Source organism: Macrobrachium rosenbergii, chromosome 6 (assembly GCF_040412425.1).
Source record: "Macrobrachium rosenbergii isolate ZJJX-2024 chromosome 6, ASM4041242v1, whole genome shotgun sequence".
Lineage (NCBI taxonomy): Eukaryota > Metazoa > Arthropoda > Malacostraca > Decapoda > Palaemonidae > Macrobrachium > Macrobrachium rosenbergii.
Genome location: NC_089746.1, coordinates 62,553,176 through 62,572,831, shown reverse-complemented (window position 1 = coordinate 62,572,831; position 19,656 = coordinate 62,553,176). Strand labels below are relative to the sequence as shown.

The 19,656-nt window shown below is 36.0% G+C and overlaps 1 protein-coding gene across 4 annotated transcripts in view; it reads right to left on the bottom strand.

Moving 5' to 3' along the window:
* LOC136839648 (protein HID1) overlaps positions 1-19,656 on the bottom strand; it is an 85,625-nt gene that overhangs the window by 44,567 nt on the left and 21,402 nt on the right. For 2 of the 4 annotated variants that reach the window (XM_067105965.1, XM_067105964.1), the window contains exons 2-6: positions 13,374-13,587; positions 9,042-9,199; positions 6,253-6,306; positions 5,895-6,063; positions 2,776-3,017 (exon numbers count right to left, since the gene is read on the bottom strand). In XM_067105965.1, the coding sequence (XP_066962066.1) occupies positions 2,776-3,017; positions 5,895-6,063; positions 6,253-6,306; positions 9,042-9,176 (600 nt within the window). In that variant the 5' untranslated portion in view covers positions 9,177-9,199; positions 13,374-13,587. Of the gene's footprint in view, positions 1-2,775; positions 3,018-5,894; positions 6,064-6,252; positions 6,307-9,041; positions 9,200-13,373; positions 13,588-16,573; positions 16,749-19,656 lie in introns of those variants that run through there. The other 2 variants (XM_067105963.1, XM_067105962.1) reach the window with 2 other exon arrangements.

Genomic DNA, 19,656 nt, shown 5'->3' with positions numbered 1-19,656 from the left:
ACAATGTTTGGGCAATACACATTCAAACAAACACCTGAAAGTTGTCAGGGACCCTTGTTCAGGTTTATGAAGCATACTGAAGTCTACTGATATCAGAACCCAAGCCTGGGCACATGGGATCATGCTCATGGCAAAACTGAGTCAATAACAGAAGCAACTGACTAACTTTAACAGCTGTGGCTGTTGGAAGCAACCAAGAGAAGAGACGGGAATAGCTGGAATCTTGGAATTTTCAACTGTTGCTGTCTTGTGACAGATAGTGTTAGTGATGGATCACGAGAGTAATCATATCCATCAGAGACTACTGCCCCACACTGAACCTCATCTTAACCCTAAAGGTAGGGGAGTTCCAGAAATACCCAGTGAGGTAGTCCTGTTAATACCAAGTCAGGTAGCATTGCATCATATTGCAAGGCAAGTGAGGACAAAAGTATGTAGAATAAACTGCTTGTCATAATGTGACGTGTTTTCATGTTATATTCTACATAAAACTGCATATTATGTGTTTTATTTATATTTCAAAAGGTTATGTACTATACTTGGAAACATACTTTACAGAAACGGTCAAGATTTTGACATCATTTGTTAAGAATTTTTCCTGTATACAGTACTTTCTTTTCCTCATTTTGTTTCACAATGGGTGTAACATTCTGTTTCTTTCTATCAATTTTGTTGACAAAAATACCCTGGAGGCTTTAGTTATACCCTATGACATTAAAAAATAACTCATACAAGAAGCCCCCTACATCCAGTTACTGGTTTATCTATGATGAAATTTTGACAGGCAATAAAAGAACTGAATTATGAAATTTAGGCTATAGTCAAGTACTGCGGTACTTTCATCCATTCAGTGTTTTCAAGTGTCTTTATTACCACTGAAAGAAGAGAAAAGAATACCTGGATTATAAAAGTCTCCAAGAAGGATCAACAGTCCTTTATTTTATATCATAATAATGGAGGAAAATGCAAAGGTGTGCAAAAGAGAAGGTACCTCCGTGGTACCAAATGCAATTAATCTGGAAAATCAGAAAAAGATCAATTTTAGATAAGTTCAAAAGCTGGAGCAGTGGGTTTATGAACGCCAGAAAATAAACAAAGGTAAAACTCACATCGGAAGAAGTGCAAGGGCTAATGCAGACCAATGCATCAAATGGAAAAGATTGTGTTACAGTTGATGCTTGGGTTTGCAAAATATGTATGGAGTTAGGGATTTTTTAGACCTAAACTGTTGTATTACAGCAACTGGTGAAGAGGAGGAGGGAAACCATGTTAGTGTAGAAAAGTATGCCTTGGAGAAGGTAGGACACTTTTGTTATCTTGGTGACATACTAAAATGTAATGCTAGAATTTAACAAAGCTAGTGTTTAGTAGGAAATGAGTAGCAACAGCCTGGAAGAGGTGGAATGTGCTGTCTGGACTATTAGTAAATATAAATAAGCATTAGTAAATCTGGCAGAAACTTTTAAGGCTTCCACTTCTCCATGCAGTAAAGAGGGCCCATCCATGGAAAATGAATATTTTTAAGTACATGGCTTGAGTGTGTTAAGATCATATTTTTATAGTGTAGTCACTTGTTTTGTCCTCAAGGAGTTACTTCTTCCATGGTCTACCAGAGCTCCATGGAGACCCAACTAATATCTAAGAATTTTCTAGTTTGTCTTTTTGGCCAGGCACTGTGTTGTAATGATAAACGTGGGGCAAGCGCAGTATTATTAAAGGTAATATATTTCTATTACATCTGGGGCATTATTGACTGTGAAGCAGATTTGAAAAGGACAGCATGAAAAAGAGCAGTTAGATTACCAGTAAAAACAGAGTAGGGTAGTCCATTTACGAAGAGAGCGCAAATGTATGATACAAATATGGTGAGTATTATGCTATGAAGGAAAGACTCAAAAACAAAATAACAAATAATGAAGATTTTGAAAATATGAGAATACAAAATGCTAAAAGTCATGGCTGGAGTACTAAGGAAAGATCATTTTACAAATGAGGAAGTTGCAGAAATGTGATGTCCAGCTGCTGAAAAACTGACTGAGATCTCAAAGATTTCTGGTTACTCTGATATACAGTAAGGGTGATGAGCAGTTGATCAGAAAGTAGTAGCTATGGAAGTAGCAGGGCAAAGACCAATAGCTATGTTTAAAATAACGGAAAAAAGGCTGTTGTTACAGTATTATCATCATAAATTAGTTTAAGGATACCAAAGAGTCATATTTCTAGACTCAGGGTTCACCCAAAGAACTTTTCTTGGATGAGAGGTGAAAATTGCAGCAAGGTAAACTTAAAAGAAGTTGGACAGCCCAGTAGAAAGAGAACATAGGGAATGGATGAAAAGTAAAAGGCTGAAAGCAATGCAGATGGGGCCAAAGGAACACTGCAAAGAACCTTTAATACCACCTACAGTATGAATTGCAGGACATGGAGTAAGTGGTACCTCTCTTTGGTACCTCTCAGGCAGATAGTGCACAACACAGAAGTGAGAAGATAGAACTCATTTCACATCTAACCACACACAGGTGAAATCTGATATAACAGGAAAAATTTCTAGTAAATGCATCATCCTATTTGCTTGCAGTTTATTCATTATACCCTTCTTTAGAGGGAAATTACCTTTCTAACCCAGTAAATCGTCCAGTTACAGTGTAAAGAGTAACAATGCATTTTCAAAATTTTTTTTGGCTAATATAATATAATAATGCTGCATCCTAAGCATATGATACTTTAATTTCAATGAATACAATCAGCTCTATAAACATAATAATGGGTACTCACTTCCTCAATATCTGCACACCCTGCAGTGATGTCATGGTCTAAGGTTGTAATAAGAATTTGTAATGCAACTTCAACCAATGGTTCTCGAGAATCTGAAAACAGAAGATGGTTGTATGGAACCCCAAATCCAACAGGATCGTAGCCACACACGATGTTTAGTAACGACGTAAAGAGAGGTAATGCATGGCGGTTGTCTGCAGAAGTGAAAACAGCTATCCATCGATTAGTGGCATCTGCTCCATCTGTAGGAGAGAAATTATAGTAATCATGACAATTTGTTATTTTGAGCAAAAATAAAAGATATAAAAAGGACAATTCATATAGTTACACATGTGCACAAGGCAACAAAGAATATTAATGCACAACAGATTTTTTTTTTGTCAAAAATATATATATATAAGGCAGAGATCAACTCATATTAATACAGTCTTACGAGGACATCTCTTCTAAAGCCTTGATAACTGCGTTTTGTTGTATATTCAAGTAAACTTAACATGCTTAACAATTACGCCTTTACTTCACCTTGTAAGTTCCATTCACCATAATTCAGCAGCAGACAACATCTGCATTACAAACAATGACAAGTCTATCCAAGTCACAAAATTACTAAAGAAACTGAAGGAGACAATTTAACACTTTTCCTCAGAATATTATCAAATATCTTCCATCATAAAATTTCTCTATTGGATCAAATAAAATATAAAACTAAAGTTTACAACTAGCCTCCAAAAGCAATTTTGAATATTTTTCTCATATAAAATCAAGAATCTGACTTCTTGTCTCTATATGCTGCTAACTATACTGCAGTAGCAGCTAAGAGCTAAAACTTCAAAATACAAAATAAATTTTGATTCTGCTTTTCAGGTGAGCATTTTCCATATTAATGTAAGCTCATATTGAATAATAAAAAGATGATAACTCTTGGGTTGGAGGGGAAACTTAAAATATCCAGTTTATTTAATAAACTGAAGAAGATACACACCAATCATGCTTGCTCCAATAATTTATGCGCAATTACATACCATAAGACAAGGTTCAAGTTGTAGTGACATAATCACTCCCAAGTGAACTAATTATAATAAAATTCTATGAAATAAATTGCATTCATAAATTTGCTGAAATAAATTTTAATGAAAATTTCAAAAACTTATTCTAAATTAAAAATTTTCATCTCTGATGAACTTAAAATCTTCCATCTTTCTATCTTGTAAGTCAACTATTTCACCCTTATTGGCTAATGATGGGAATAATCAGCCAATTCCAGAGAAAAAACAGACCTACTTCAGAGTCCTACAAGACTAAAGAGTCTTCTGTTGATGTTTCTCTCCCTAATATAAAGGCATCCCAGGCCATGTTTTACCAAACTTGCTTTCTTTCTGAAAGGCATTAAAATAACCTAGCCAACCCAAGAAAGTTGGGCTAGTGAAGATCTAAAAGGATTTTTCCCATATTTTTTATAATATTTAAGGTATTTTCTTCTATTTTTATTAGCACAGAACTTTTTTATGAGGAAATTATGTTCCACTGTGCCTGTTTCATATGGTTATATACATGCTGATTACAATAATTATAAACAATATGCTACAGGTACTTCATTCTGGAAAGTTTTTCTTTTCCTCACATAAGGCCATCCAGTCCTCAAGAATATTAATGAGAAAACAAAGTCTTTTTGGTTTTTTCTTATTAATTTAAGTTCATAATGAATAATAAAACATAAACTCTGGGATGGAGGGAGACTTCTCAGGCAATAAAAGAAGTTTGCTTTCATGAAATATTAAAATGATATTTAATCACATAAGATAGGCTAAGTATGACTACTCAAGAGAATAGGTATGAAGACACACCAAGCAATGGGCAAGCAAGATACTGCACACAGCCTGCTTGTAAATGCTCAGTCCACACACCATATGAATCAAGTGTGGGGTACCACTGGCTACAATTTATGGGTGACGAGTCTGCCCCTGTGCCAATTCCTGGGACTGTGTTGTACAATCTGTGCCAAAGGGTCCATGCAAAGCACACAAGCTGAGCATGACCCGTACTCAGGACAAAACCCCGAGTAATTGCTGACCAATCAATATGACTCCTTATGATCAGTAATGGCTGAACTAAAGTAACATACAGGTGAGCAGGCACATGCAACCCCTGGACCAGTGGCACACCACAAACCTAGCAGGGAACAGAACAGTTGCATAAGAGTGGGGTGTCTTTGTACTTGCTCATACCAAATACCAAGAAGGGAACTGTCATACACAAACTTGCTGGCTGAGCAGTCCCAATTAGCAAACCAGGGCCAAGCCGAACGAGAGGGCAGTGCTGGTTCAACCAGGTGAAACAGCCAGGAACAGTTGTCATTTACAAGATGAAGCAGGCCAGTATTGGGTACTGGGTGTGTTCACTGCAGCCTATGCCAGCCTGATCAAAAGTTGATCTGTCACCTGTGGGTGGCCAAATACTGCCACATTTCAGAGAGCATTTCTGGCAAAATATGAATGTAAGAGCTGGGAGCAGTCCTTGTGTCCAAGACAGAGGGGGTTGGGAGAAGGTACTGAGTGCTCTACAAGGCCCGTGCAAGGAGGAAGTGGTAAGCTAACTCTTCAAGGCCACCTCCTCTACCAAGAGCTTCCCAACAGAAGCCAATTTCCACTAATTTGGATTATTAATGGTGGGGATCCACCTAAACAGAATGTATGGAGGTTCACTACACTCACTAGTGCCCTTAGCAATGCTTAAATCATATGCAATATCACAAGTTTTTTTCCAGACAGATTCTAACAGAACCTTGATTTACTGTATTTCTTGAAATAAGGTAAAAACTGTAAAGACAATCAATAAAAGTAATTAAGTCTCACAACTCAGCTAGTTTTGTAGCAAAACCTTATAGCGGTTCTCAGTCTTCTTCCAGTTCTTTCATTTAGACTTTTACTCTGGTATTCTTTTGTGTTCTACGTGCTGTCCATGGCAAACACTTCTTTATTTGAAAATCAGTCCAGATATTGATCAGTTGTCAACAACTTTACTTCTGTGCATAAAAGTACAAATTAACCTAAAAAAATAAGGGCTCAGGAAGAAACAATGGTCTGTATAGAGCAGCAACAACCCATAAAAACATTTATTACCTGATGATGGTTGGTATATACTCTGGCTAAAACAAGTAAGAATGAGCTTCAAGATTTCCGTACGATTCACATCCTGAGTTGGAACATGTGGTGGCGAATGCGCAAACCCCACTCCTGATGCCCATATGAACTCACAACTATCTATACTTTGTAAATCTTCATGTTTATCCTGAAAAAACATCCATATTCATTAAGAAAGGACAACTAAGAAAAACATATCTAGATGATTGACAACACATGCTATGAGAACTGTTTTGGACAATTGACACAACAAACATATACTCTCTATATACAAAATCTAGAACAATTTTTCATTCATAAAGAGTTATTCAGTGCTTTCACCAATCACTGTACACACCGGTCCAGATTTTTTGTTTGTAGTCACGGTGAAGTCAGGGCAAAACAGGAGATCCTGCAAGAGAAAAAGACATCACTGCATCTTCAAAACCTGCTGAGGCCAAAAATAAGAACCAAGACTATGATGTATACACTGACCAGAAAAAAAAGAGAATGTAAGATTTCCACCTTCTAAATGCAACAAATGAGAATTATAAGAGGTGAAAAATTAAAAAGAGAAATAAATTAAATTTATTTAATGAACATCAGATGATTATGTATCTTCTAACCTGCATATGTAACTATCCCATACACTTTTAAATTCTGAAGACTATAATACCAGCATGAAAGCAAATGTAGATGATGCCTTTCTTACAGCATCAGTTTAGCTGTTGCTGATAGTTACAGACAATGACTTGCTGATAGTTAGAGACAATGACTTCTTTAAAACCTGTTTAAAATTGTGAATGTTTAAAAAACCAACGACAGTAATACGTACAGCAAACTGTTGCTGAAATGACAGCAACTTCTTTAAAACCTGGGATCGAAAATAAGTACAGCAAACATGGCTTGAAACTACAGATATTAAGTACTATCCTGCAGCTTATGCAAAGTTACCTTCATTCTGTATCCAACATGGTATTCATTACCTGTACACTAGCCTTTTTACATAGACAAAAAATGTTTACTGTATACACAATGTATTTTATTATACAGAGATTTTTATTATCATAGTGTCCACAGCCAGAGTCCAAAACCTCAGCAGGAAATGATGTGGCTACACACTGTGAACTCTAGTCTGTACAGTATTCCTTTAAAGAATGCAAAGAACAGTAACTGAACTCTTCTTATAGTGAACCCTCCCAGTGGCTACAGCTCCCTAAACCAGTTATCTCACCTCATTTATAGCCCTTACAGCTACGCCGCTCAGAAATTATACTGAAATGATATTAAAGTGATATTGAAAGATTAAAATGATATTAAAGTGATATTGAAATATTAAAATATTTTAGGATGATAGTTTAAGGTACTGTATATTTGGTGTTTGAACTATTAAAATAGGGAGTTATAAGCATTTTTAGAGGGGGTCTTTGGTGTTTGAACTATTAAAATAGGCAGTTGAAAGCATTTTTAGAAGGGGTTCAAGTATTCACGGATTTTAGCTATTTACGAGTGGTTGTTAAAAAAAGTTAAGTATATCTTAGTTTACCCAGTCCACTGAGCTGATTAACAGCTCTCCTAGGGTTGGCCGGAAGGATTAGATTTATTTTACGTGGCTAAGAACCAACTGGTTACCTAGCAACGGGACCTACAACTTATTGAGGAATCCGAACCACATTATAGCGAGAAATGAATCTCTGTCACCAGAAATAAATTCCTCTCATTCTTCATTGGCTGGTCGGAGATTCGAAAGTGGGGCCAGTAACTAGAACATCAGAAGTTCAAGCAAAGATGCAATGCATTACTAACCTAATATAATTCGACTTGTATTTTAATATCTGGTTTCCTGAAAAAGAAAAACTACCCGACTTTGTCTGTCCATCTGCACTTTATTCTGTCTGCACTTTTTCTATCCCCCTCAGATCTTAAAAACTACTGAGGTTAGAGGGCTGCAAATTGGTATGTTGATTATCTGCCCTCCACCCATCAAACACACCAAATTGCAGTCCTCTAACCTCAGCAGTTTTTATTTTATTTAAGGTTAAAGTTAGCCATAATCATGCTTCTGGCAACGATATAGGATAGGCCAACCAGGCAGTGGTTAAAGTTTCATGGGCTGCAGCTCATACAGCATTATACCCACACCACAGAAAGATAGGTCTATTTTAGATGGCCTTGATAATATGCTGTAGCAGCTGTACAGAAAACATGGTTGCGCCAAAGAAACTTTGGCCACATTTTTTACCTGTTTGTTTGTTCATTAATCTGTTAATTTATCTGTTTTCCTAATATCTGATCTCCTCTTTCTGTATTTCCCATTACCTTCTGTTATTTCTTTTGAATGAACACCATATACTTTGAAAGCTTGAATTACAAGTCAATAGCCCTGTGGGCTTATTCCATATCAAAATGGTATACCTTCTGAATAATAATAATAATAATAATAATAATAATAATAATAATAATAATAATAATAATAATATAATAATAATAGGGAATCTTACTGTCTACATAATGCTTTGCAAACTCAAGTGTAAATTCCAATGTTTACTAAAAGGAAAAAAAAAAAAACTGCTTTGCAAACTCAAGTGTAAATTCCAATGTTTACTAAAAGGAAAAAAAAAAAAACTATGTAAATAAATGTTTACTAAAACAAAAAAAAAAAACTGGCAAACTCAAGTGAAATTCTACTAAAAGGAAAAAAAAAAACAGCTTTGCAAACTCATTTAATGTTTACTAAAATAATGCAAATTTTAATGTTTACTAAAGCATTCTTTGCAAACTCAAGTTAAATTCAATGTTTACAATGAAAAAAAAAAAAAAAAAAATTAGAAACTTGAAATACAATGATGAAACAAAAAAAAAAACTTTTGCAAACTCAGTGTAATTTGTTTAGTTTTGGAAAAAAAAAAGTAGCTAAATATGGAACACTGGAAGTGACTACTGCAGATTTCCTAAAATAATGCAATGACTGTGGCATTGTTCTATTTCAAGGCAATGAATAGACAGTATATATGTACATTTCAATTTATTAGTGTACTAACCTTTATACAGTATACTTAATTCAACATTCAAAATACAATTGTATACACCTTTATACAGTATACTTAATTCAACATTCAAAATACAATTATAAAGTACTACACTTACACAAAGAGCATGAATTAAACTGTGTGCTAGGGGAACTGAATCTCCAGAACCTTCCTCTTCTCCACCAGCTGGAAGACTGGACCAGAAAAATCCTCGCCAATCAGGATCCTCAAAGATATAAGGGATGACTCGCATCAATATCCTCACACAATTTAAAACTGTAAAAGATGCACTTCTTTAGAGCCACAAAAGCAATAATTAACCATTCAGTACATACAGAATCATATGATTTCAGTTAGAAGGCTGTCTGAAAGATAAAAACCAAGCACCCTAAATGTCCCCATATCAAAATATCAACTGAAATTCAAACACATATTACGTAAATGCAATCCAAACACAAGTTTTTGGAACTTTTTACAAAGAAAAATTATATATTTTCATCAGATTTTTTTAGCACAGTGGTCTAGTTAAATTATCCTCTATAACTAATACAATGGCCTACTGTGACAGAAACAGTGAGCCACCCAAATTGCTGGTGAAGACCTAACTACCAAATTGTCCAAAAACTTGACACATGCACCAGCCCAGCAAGAAACACACTTGCTTCTAGTGATTTTTATTTACATTTTTTCATACAAAGCAAAGGCCAATGAGCTACTCAGAATGGCAGTGATTTCCAAGCATAAGTTATATAAACCTAAATAATGATTGACATCAACCTGATATAAGGTACCAGAAGTCTGACTTGAGACCTATGGTGTTTACTTGGATTATTCCCCTTATAATCCTTATAGCTGGAAATGCATGGAATTCTGTAGTTTGAGTTGATTTCCCCTTAACGGAAGAATAAGAGACATCTACCGAGAGAGCTACAAAGCCAGAGAATCATTTGCTCTGGAGCTACTAAAGCCCTACAGGAGTCATTAAGCAATTCTCAAACTTGAAATTTGCTCAATACTTCCTTAGAGTACATAGAAGGGGAAAGGCCTATGAGTTTGAATCAAGCCAAACTTAAAGAAAAACATCCATTGCTCAAGTCTGAGGGCCTTCAAAAGAGTACTAATCGACTAGTCGTTCCTGTTCATTTGCAAGCCAATAAGTCTACATTTGAGTGCTCCTCGAATCCCACAGCTACTGCCGAACTTGTGGATGTACGGGCAGTCCCAGCTTACTGGCAGCATCGGTTAACAGCATTTCGGCGTTATGGCACTTGGCTAACGATGTCGTTAACCTGATTTTTGGCACTGGTAAGAGGTTTAACAGTTTCAGTAAGCGGTTTATCAGCATCAGTAACTGGTTTATCAGCACCAGTAACCAGTTAACAGTGCCATCAAGAAGTTTATCGGAGCTATTACTGGAAATTTTTGGTCAGCGGCACTCGGCCAGGAACGGAACCCCCGCCGTACAGCAGACTGCCTGTAATGGCCATTCTGTAAGCAGTTTTGTTCTTTCTGAATCCTCAATCGCCAAAAACACTGTCCTTCCGCAGAGTGAATTATCAAATCAATATCATGTTGTTCATTTCACTCAAAGAAGCAATCTTCCCACTATGACTTAGTTTCTGACCAGGGATAAACCTGCTAGGCATCATACTGCCCTGACATCTAGTAAGCTTTACCAGGTGTAGTACTGACCATCTTCTATGATGTAAGTGCAACAACACTTGTGAAACTTTGTTTCGTGTCATACGACCTAGGGAACACAAACAAAACCTGGACGTAGGTTTAAGAATAAAATGGTCAACTCTTGGTTTCAGGATCCCTCCTACAGAACCTGGTGACAATGATGGTCCTGGATTACTTACATGTTTAATGACAATGATGGCCCTGAATTACTTACAAGTTTAATGAACGTTAGCTGTAAGACTGTAACAGAGCCCGATTAGTCTGACAAATTCTCCAATGAGGCCATGTTTCCTAACGAAGAGAGCCCTTACTGCATAGGCAGCTTCCTTATGGGCTAAAATTCTTCAAGAAGCAAGTGCCTAATTGTCTTCTGATGGACAAGCCTGCAAATTGCAAGTATCGTCCCCACATCACTAGGTAAGAATGAGTTAGGGGAGTCGACTGAAAATCATAATAGAGTGAACCCCCGTATTCGCGGGGGATGCGTCCCACACCCCCCCGCAAATAGCTAAAATCCGCGAATACTTAAAACCCCTCTAAAAACACTTAGAACTGCCCATTTTGATAGTTTAAACACAGAAAAACCCTGTAAAAATGCATATACCTGAGTATTTTAATAGTTTTATTACAAAAAGTGCATTTATTCATGAAAATTATATGAAAATACAGTAATTAGTGAATATTCCTCAGTGAAAAATACCACGAATGGGCGAATTTTCTGAAAATGATGGCTAAATATGTTCCACAGAGAAACCCGCGAATGTGTGAGTCCGCGAAACATGAGAACGCGAATACGGGGGGTTTACTGTACACAGAGTCTCAGCCAGGTGAAGCAGCAGATCCTTGGCCTTTGAAATACTGTCAAAAGAGTTGGCCAACTTGAACCAGTTGACTTAGTAGAGAAGAATTGTTGCTCCTATAAGCTGACACCATCTGTCTATAGACAACACACTCCCTGTTAATAGTTATAGAGGCGCTGTACACGAACCGAAACAAAGAGCCTTGAACAGCAACACCTTCTCTGTAAATACTCCTCGAAGGAACTGCATGACTGAGGATGTACTGGTATGAGGAGAATGTCTCCTGCACGTCCACCAGAACATCTGATCATTCTTTTGGCAAGCCACTAAAACCATGCTGGAAACACCAAAAAGCATCAGGACAGACATGGAAAGTTATTCAGTCTTGATGCATCCCAGGTTTTGGGGAGTGTCAGGAACCTTTGCCTAGGAGAATCGGCAGGCAGAGCAGCCACCTCCTACACTTGCACTACGTTAACACTTGGGAGCTACCGGGCGCTCTGAATCATTATTCTTGTCCATAAGGACCTTCACAGAAGACGCCAACTACGCAATAGATTCCACAATTAACTCGAATCTTTTGTCGATTTTCGACTCAAGGCTGGACATGGGGTTGGGTTTGGAAACGTGAGAGAGGTTGGAACAGGCGACGTGGAAATCACAGGAATATTAGATTCAGATCTGGCAATCGCAGATCCCTGACTGGCTAAAGATTTACTTTCCGCTGAAGCAGTCGCCTTTCTCTTTTTGTCCCTGGCCAATTTACATAAAATGAGATTCTAAAGTCTTCCATTTCTTCAAGTCCCAGTCTGCACACTCTTGACATCTTAAATCAACAAAGCATGTCTGCTCTCTACAATCTAAACACATAGTATGTGAATCGTATGATTCTTTCGTCAATCTCGTATTGCAGCCTTTGCTGCAATACCTAAAGCTAGATACATTTGAGTCAGACACAATGAATCAAGAAAAAGGTCCAATTCGCGAAAAGACGTCGTAATCAATTAATTAGGTTCACGATAGAACACCTAATACTAGCAAATATGCTGAAAGGCTACTAAAAGAGAATACTTCACCAATTGCAGAAGACAAACAAGCTGAAAAGTGAGAACAAACTGACGCTCTTTGCTAGTTGTTTCTCTCTTTCCCCCGAAAGTAGGCGGGGCAAGTCACCTACCCCAAAACAAACTAGCATGACCTCCAAATTTCAAAACTTTCGCTGCCAATAAGTGAAACTAATAGAAACTAATAGCTATGTAAGTACTGGGGAAGTTACTTATATAAAATCCCCACTTCCTCACATCTATTCTCAAGATCACAATTTATACCACTGCAGCCGACATAAACAATCTGTATTCCCTAAAAAATCAACATCCTCCTAACACAGTAATCATTCTTGCAGAACTTGACGTTCTTAGCCTTGATTTCAGTGGAGGCAGCCTAGTCAAAATAAATATACTGCACCGTGATAGCAGCAAACAGCCATGGAATACCAACAAGCACCTATACAAAATGGCGGCAAGAAGAATTCTGACAAGAGCTAAAGCATTCAAAACACACCTGGTGGAGAACAGGTGTACTAGACAGTCATCCAGGCAGCCACTGGATCTTTTGTTTGAATGCTGACTTGCCTATCGGCGTGGAGATATAAGCTATCTTTAACAGGAGGTAAGATTCATCCCAAATAAGATAAAATCATACAACTGAAAGTCAGCTGGTTATGAGAAGTGTACTCTTAACGCAAAAACACAAGGTTTGGCAATATATATAGAAAATGAGGAGATATTGTGCATAAGAGCAACTTCACGTCACTGGCTGACAACTCTAATAACAACCTTTAAATCTGATAACTTTTCTGACATACTATGACAATATATAATACATCTGTAAAGCAATGATTTGTACTTTCTGTGAGCACATTTTAGCAAAAAAAAGAAGGTAGTTCCTAGTAGTGTTATGAAACTCACCAACTTGTTGTTCTTGATGAGTAGAACAGCCTGTGTCTGCAGCCCTCACTAACTTCTCCACCGCTTTATAGCATAATGTGGCTAAATTCGAGGGAGCTTCCTCTCTTAAAGATCGTATTTCTGCTGCAGGAATAAGGGCAAAGACATCCTGGATAGTGGTCACATGATCACCCCAAAACTGATCCCAAAATGAGTCATCAGATGCATCTATTGGCTGAAATATAAAAAAAAATGCATAAATGGACGTTAATTTAAATGTTCAATACTCTCTTCAGAATCATTCATTGTTTTTCTGGCAGTATTTAGTGCTTTGCTTGCTAAGAAAGTTGAGTGCAAGTAATATACTAAGATTGTAATGTAACTTGAAAATTCTTACAGTTAGGGACATACTTTATTCAAATCTCAGGACAGTTAATAAACACTTTCTTAAAGCACGACATAGTTATCAATAGGGAATCAGTTTTATATTGTTCCCATCATTATAAGTTAAATTAAAAATAACAGAAGTAATAAATATGATAGACCTCTGGTGCTGTTTCACTTAATCACTGATAATACAAGACAAAGATATGGGTTAATATCTGTGTGATACAATAATTTTTTATACATGTATATAATTACCGTACAGCACAGAATTAGAAAATTTATTTAAATTCTCTCCCCATATATCACACTATGGTCCTAAAAGCAATATGCTTAGCCATAAATACCTGCACAAACATGTAACATGTGATGTCAAACTGTTTTTATTACCCCGTGACCTATTACTCAAAAAGAATAATTAACACATAAATACAACACAGTACTCTACTCAAATCATTTTGAGTTTCATATCTTAGGCTACTAATCTTTTGTGTTTAGTTGCTTATGCCTCATTGCTGGCATAAGGCCAACAAACCAAATAGTGTACAAAATAGTGTTTAAACCAACAGTGTGATGGATGACATCTCACGTCACTTGAGAGGTCATCTAACCTGTTCTTTTCTCAGCTCTGTTTGTAGACCCGAGATATATACCAATGAGAGGCTAATAGGAGGATACACTTAGTGAAAATAAGATGAGAATATTTGCAAGACATGAAAATTATTTCATATTTTTTGAGGCCTCAAACAAATTACAAACATCTTATTTTCACTTAGAGTGGAAATGAGAAATTAAGGATGATAATGAAAAGCAAGTACTGCATGAAAATTACTTCTACATATGTGAACAATTAGGCTTGTGCCTCAAAAGTTCTTGTAGTTGAGTTGGGTGAATGTGAAACGTCTCATTAACAGAAATTCATGCATATCACAGATCTGCTTGGGGAAACTCAACCCATGCCTTTCCAAACACTACGTAAGAAAAGAGTTTACGGAAGTGGGGAGATGTTCAAGGAGGAAAATACCAGTAACACCTACTTGTGCAGTATCCTAGGTGAGGTTATGTAGGGTAAATGGTGGGTAAAGACCAAAGGAAGAAAAGACACTGCATTCTACTTCATGCTGTCATGTTTAGTCCTTTTTTTGGGAGGGTTAATTTACTTTCTGTTGCAATGATAATCAAGACTGCTTCTTCTGTGCTTTGAACATTTATCATTGTACAGTACGCTCTAACCCTAATTTTTCAGACTGCTTATTTTGTATTTTATGCAGTTATGACCATTATCACTGATGCAAATTATTTAACTTTCTTTTCCCAGCCCTCTTATATATAAAAAAATTACTGGGTGGAAACAAACCATCCCCCACCTAACCTGATCTAAGTTGCTTTAAGTCACAGAATAAATTACAGGGATGCACTGTAAAACTTACCTAGCATAACCTAATCTAGGGCACCAGGTCCAACCTAGACCTGCCACCTATCCTAACTTGACCTTGAGCACCACAAATCATAAAAAGAAATACAGAATTTCATAAAAACCTAACATTGCACTCCAAGTCCTAAATGGCAAGGGAGCAAGCCCCTGTCCCCCCCTTAGCATTGCACACAGATTTACCTTAACGTTGGGAGGTACAGTTAGAAGGTACATTTTTTTGTTCTTGTTGCTTCCTAATATTTCACTTTGGTTAAAACATTTATTTGTCTGTAGAGGCATAAATCTTTTGTTTTTCGCTAGGCACGGGTACAAAATGCTGAAACCTGATTGGTTGCTTCGTTTCAAGAATATCCAATTAACTCGCGATTTTGGGGTGCGCTTCAAGCACCTTCAGGTCGTTTCCACTGTAAAATACCTTCTTCGTGAACATTTAGTACTACCATCCATTTAAGTTGTTTACTGCAGGTTCTTAATATCAAAGGGATATAGTTAGTACTCTCAGCATCAGCATTATCATGCATGAGTCATTGAGAACTTGGTAGAGTCAAAAAAATATCTGGGAACCTTATCAAAGGAAGTATTTTTATTAGCTAAAAAGTTAACAATTACATACCGGAAAAATAAAAAAGATTGCACCACACTACAACCAACCAATGCTTCCAAACAACATCATGAGTTAACAGAATACTTTCAAAACAACAATATATGCTTACAATAGTAGGAGGCAAGTAACTTCTTATTCATCTGTCCCTCATATTCTGTAAAATTACCATCAACTGACCATTTCAATTTAAATTCCATGTTGGCAAGAAATAAAAAAAAAAGTTTTACCAAAATATGTGAATGATTCAACAGGCACAGGCAAAAGGTTGTTTAGACCACTACTCAATCCACTTAGGATTTAAGTATCTAATTATATGTTTAAAGTAACATACAGGCTACCCAACAATTTTCATATACACTTACCTACGCTAACACGGGCCATGGCTCTCCTAAATATCTTGCCTAATTTTAGGGTAACCACCTTAATTAAGGTAAGTCTGTCAAGAAGACCATTCAGCACTGTGCTGGGCCTTCGAGGTATAAAAATGGGTCCATATCATGAGCCAAATTCTCGGCCAGGCTTAAATCTACCGTCTGCCCAGTTAAAAGTCGAGAGCTTAAAATTGAACAAAGACATTTACAAAACTAGGTTACCCATCAGTTAAACAAGTATTCAGCCTTCACTCGTATATCTGGGGATGAAGATTAACGTATTTAATACTAAACTAATCTAATTAAAATGAGCTAAACCCATCCACGGTTATGATCGGGCTGGCAGCTAAATAAACGAGCCAATTGACCTCGCAACACAATTACGAAGGGATCCATCTTCAACTGCCCACTAAGCTTGTCAACTCACAGACGTCTTCGTAGTCAGCTGAACGACCGCCTTTCTGAAATGTAATTTTGTATCGGCATTTCCCATGACGGCGAGGAAGAATTGTATCAATTGCGAGTTTGTTTTCCTCTCCTCCCGAGCAGCTGTTTACCCTGGTGCCTACGACACTGACAACTGGTATAACTGCCACACTGCGGAACGTAGAATAGTGATTCGGTAGATTTAGTAATGCTTCTTATCTACTGACCCATATTTTTTGGTATATATGGTTTTGCTTACACAGACGTACAGTACTGGATTTCCAGGCATTTAATATATATATATATATATATATATATATATATATATATATATATATATATATATATATATAATAATCAATCAAGCAGTAACTGGGTCAAGCCATTACCATACGGATCTTGCATGTGGAGAAATTTAAAATCAACGATAACGGATTTGTTTAAACTTAGAAAAGAAAACGTTTCAGATTGCATCCTGTAACGGACATTAGTGGTATGGTGGAGCGTTTTCATCTTTTAAGGAAGGGTTCAGTCATGAATCAAAAATTATTTCTTTTTATTTCAGTAACTGCTTCATTCTTAAAGAATCAGTTGACGTATAAAAATTTGTCGTTTGTTTCGTTGAACACAAATATCGATGTCTGCAATTTGTTACACAACAATTCTACTGTGAAATGTGTTAAGCAATTAGCCTAAAAGAAAAATGATAATTGTGAAGAGAATTGGTAGACTGCAAGAAACACATTGATAACTTATTACGAGGCAGAGGAAACTATTTTTACTCTAGACTTTCTCTGTGTTGAGTAAGATTTCATCTCTGTAATTTTAAATATATATGTAATAATATGTAACTGCATATGAAAAAAAGATCTGACTTTAAATCCGAGTTTGAAAGGCCTTGAGAACCTGGGTGAAATATTACATATGCCTTAACCTCGGTAGTGAAAGTCGCTCAGGCTTTTCTGGCGAAGATCAAGCGTACCATTAAAATCGTAATCTGGCAAGGCTGTTTAAATCAGATAAAGTTATTGAGCACTAAGTAATTATCAAGTGCACAGAACATTTGATTAATGAACGATGCAATCATTACTGACACAAGACTGTAATAACAGTTAAATTTGTGGTATGAAGGTATTTTCATACATTGTAAATTTATTTCGTCATGCAATCTGACCAATAGTACCAAATTAAGAAGACACATTTAAAGTCATTCTTACCATTTCTTGGCAAAATATAACTTGATTCCTTAATTTTCAGAATCATTAAAATTAGGAAAAGATAACGACCACTTGTTCTAAAAGGTAGAATGTTTGTAATGTTTACTAATCTCCGCTGGCACTCTTGTTTACGTTTTCCCAAAATGCGTCGGCAATATATTACAGTTATATCTGCCATGTCTTATTTTGCAGCACACACACACACACACACACATATATATATATATATATATATATATATATATATATATATATATATATATATATATATATATATATATATATATATATATATATATATATATGTATATACTGTATACAAAAATGGGAAAAATGCACGTTAAAAGTAAAAGAAGAAGATATATATATATATATATATATATATATATATATATATATATATATATATATATATATATATATATATACAGTATAAATTATACTGTATATATACATGTACATATATATATATATATATAAATATACATCTACTGTATATGTATGTATGTATATACAGTATATACAATATATATATATATATATATATATATATATATATATATATATATATATATATATATATATCACACACCAGTAAAATGTTCCCCAAGCAGAGAAATCCTGTTAAAGCAAAATTTCAATATTTCTTTTCTATTTATTCTAAAATGCACTCATATGCATAGAAAATATTTGATTACAACAGAAAACCTCAAAATCTTTCTTAAAAGCCATAATTACGCATGATTTATACATAAGGACATCTCTGAAAAATGGAAAAATTGTACAGATTTGGCTTATCAAAATGAATTGGTTTAATTCAAGCAATAGTACTCTACATAAAATTACTATGGAAATATGCTTTATCAAAGGTGATAACAGTATGTCAAAATAATTTGATGACGATTTTAGCTGCTAGTTAACTGAAGCATGGAGTGGGTCCCATCGTCAAAATCTTGCGAATTAATTTAAACAACTTTCAGAGTCGTTATCTGGCAATTTCGATCAGCACCCACAATATTTAATGACAGAAGGGGAACTATCAGATTTTATCGGCATCATCATTTAAAATGTAACCGGCTTCATGATACTGCTCGTAATATCTTCTAACCTCGATGTGATCACCGTTCACAAGCAACGGTTTGGAGCAGTAATATCAAATCATCTGGAGTACGGTGCGCCTGCTATTTGCTCGGCACTGAACTTAGCTACTGATATGAGTTTTCTCGAACTGTGACATCAACAGTGAGTAATCTGGGGCGTTCTTGAATGTTTGCTGACCAACTTTCTTTGCAAAACATTTGCTGCGAGACTCCATCACATGTAACGGGACCAAAATAGTCTTCAGTTACGTTCGTAATTTCAAGCTGCATCTTTCTCATAACCTCTTCGAAGTGATTTCGGCTCTTGGAGTTAAATAATAAAACGCCCTAATTTAGAAGGATTAAAATATCAAGCCCGATTCAAAAGAAAGTCGCTGAAGGGTAAAAGTGAAAATGTTACGTACTAATAAAATCAGAGCAACCGACGAGATATACGATGGAATAAAATTCGAATACTGAAGATTCCAAGGTGGAATCAGACATCGCCAGGATACTGCTTCGGAATACTTACGGACTTGAGTTATCTTCGTGAAAGTCAAGCTTTCATTTTCACAGATGAAACTGCAATCGATTTGATCACTTCAGTTTTAACGAGATCTCAACATCTGGGAATTTTCATCCTTTTATTCCTAAAACCCTATGATCCGTTGAAAAACTAGCCTACCATCGTTTATGGATGACACTCCTCTTTCTCTCTCTCTCTCTCACACACACACACATGCGAGAAGTCTCGCAAAACACAGACCGTATTGTGATTAGGAATACCA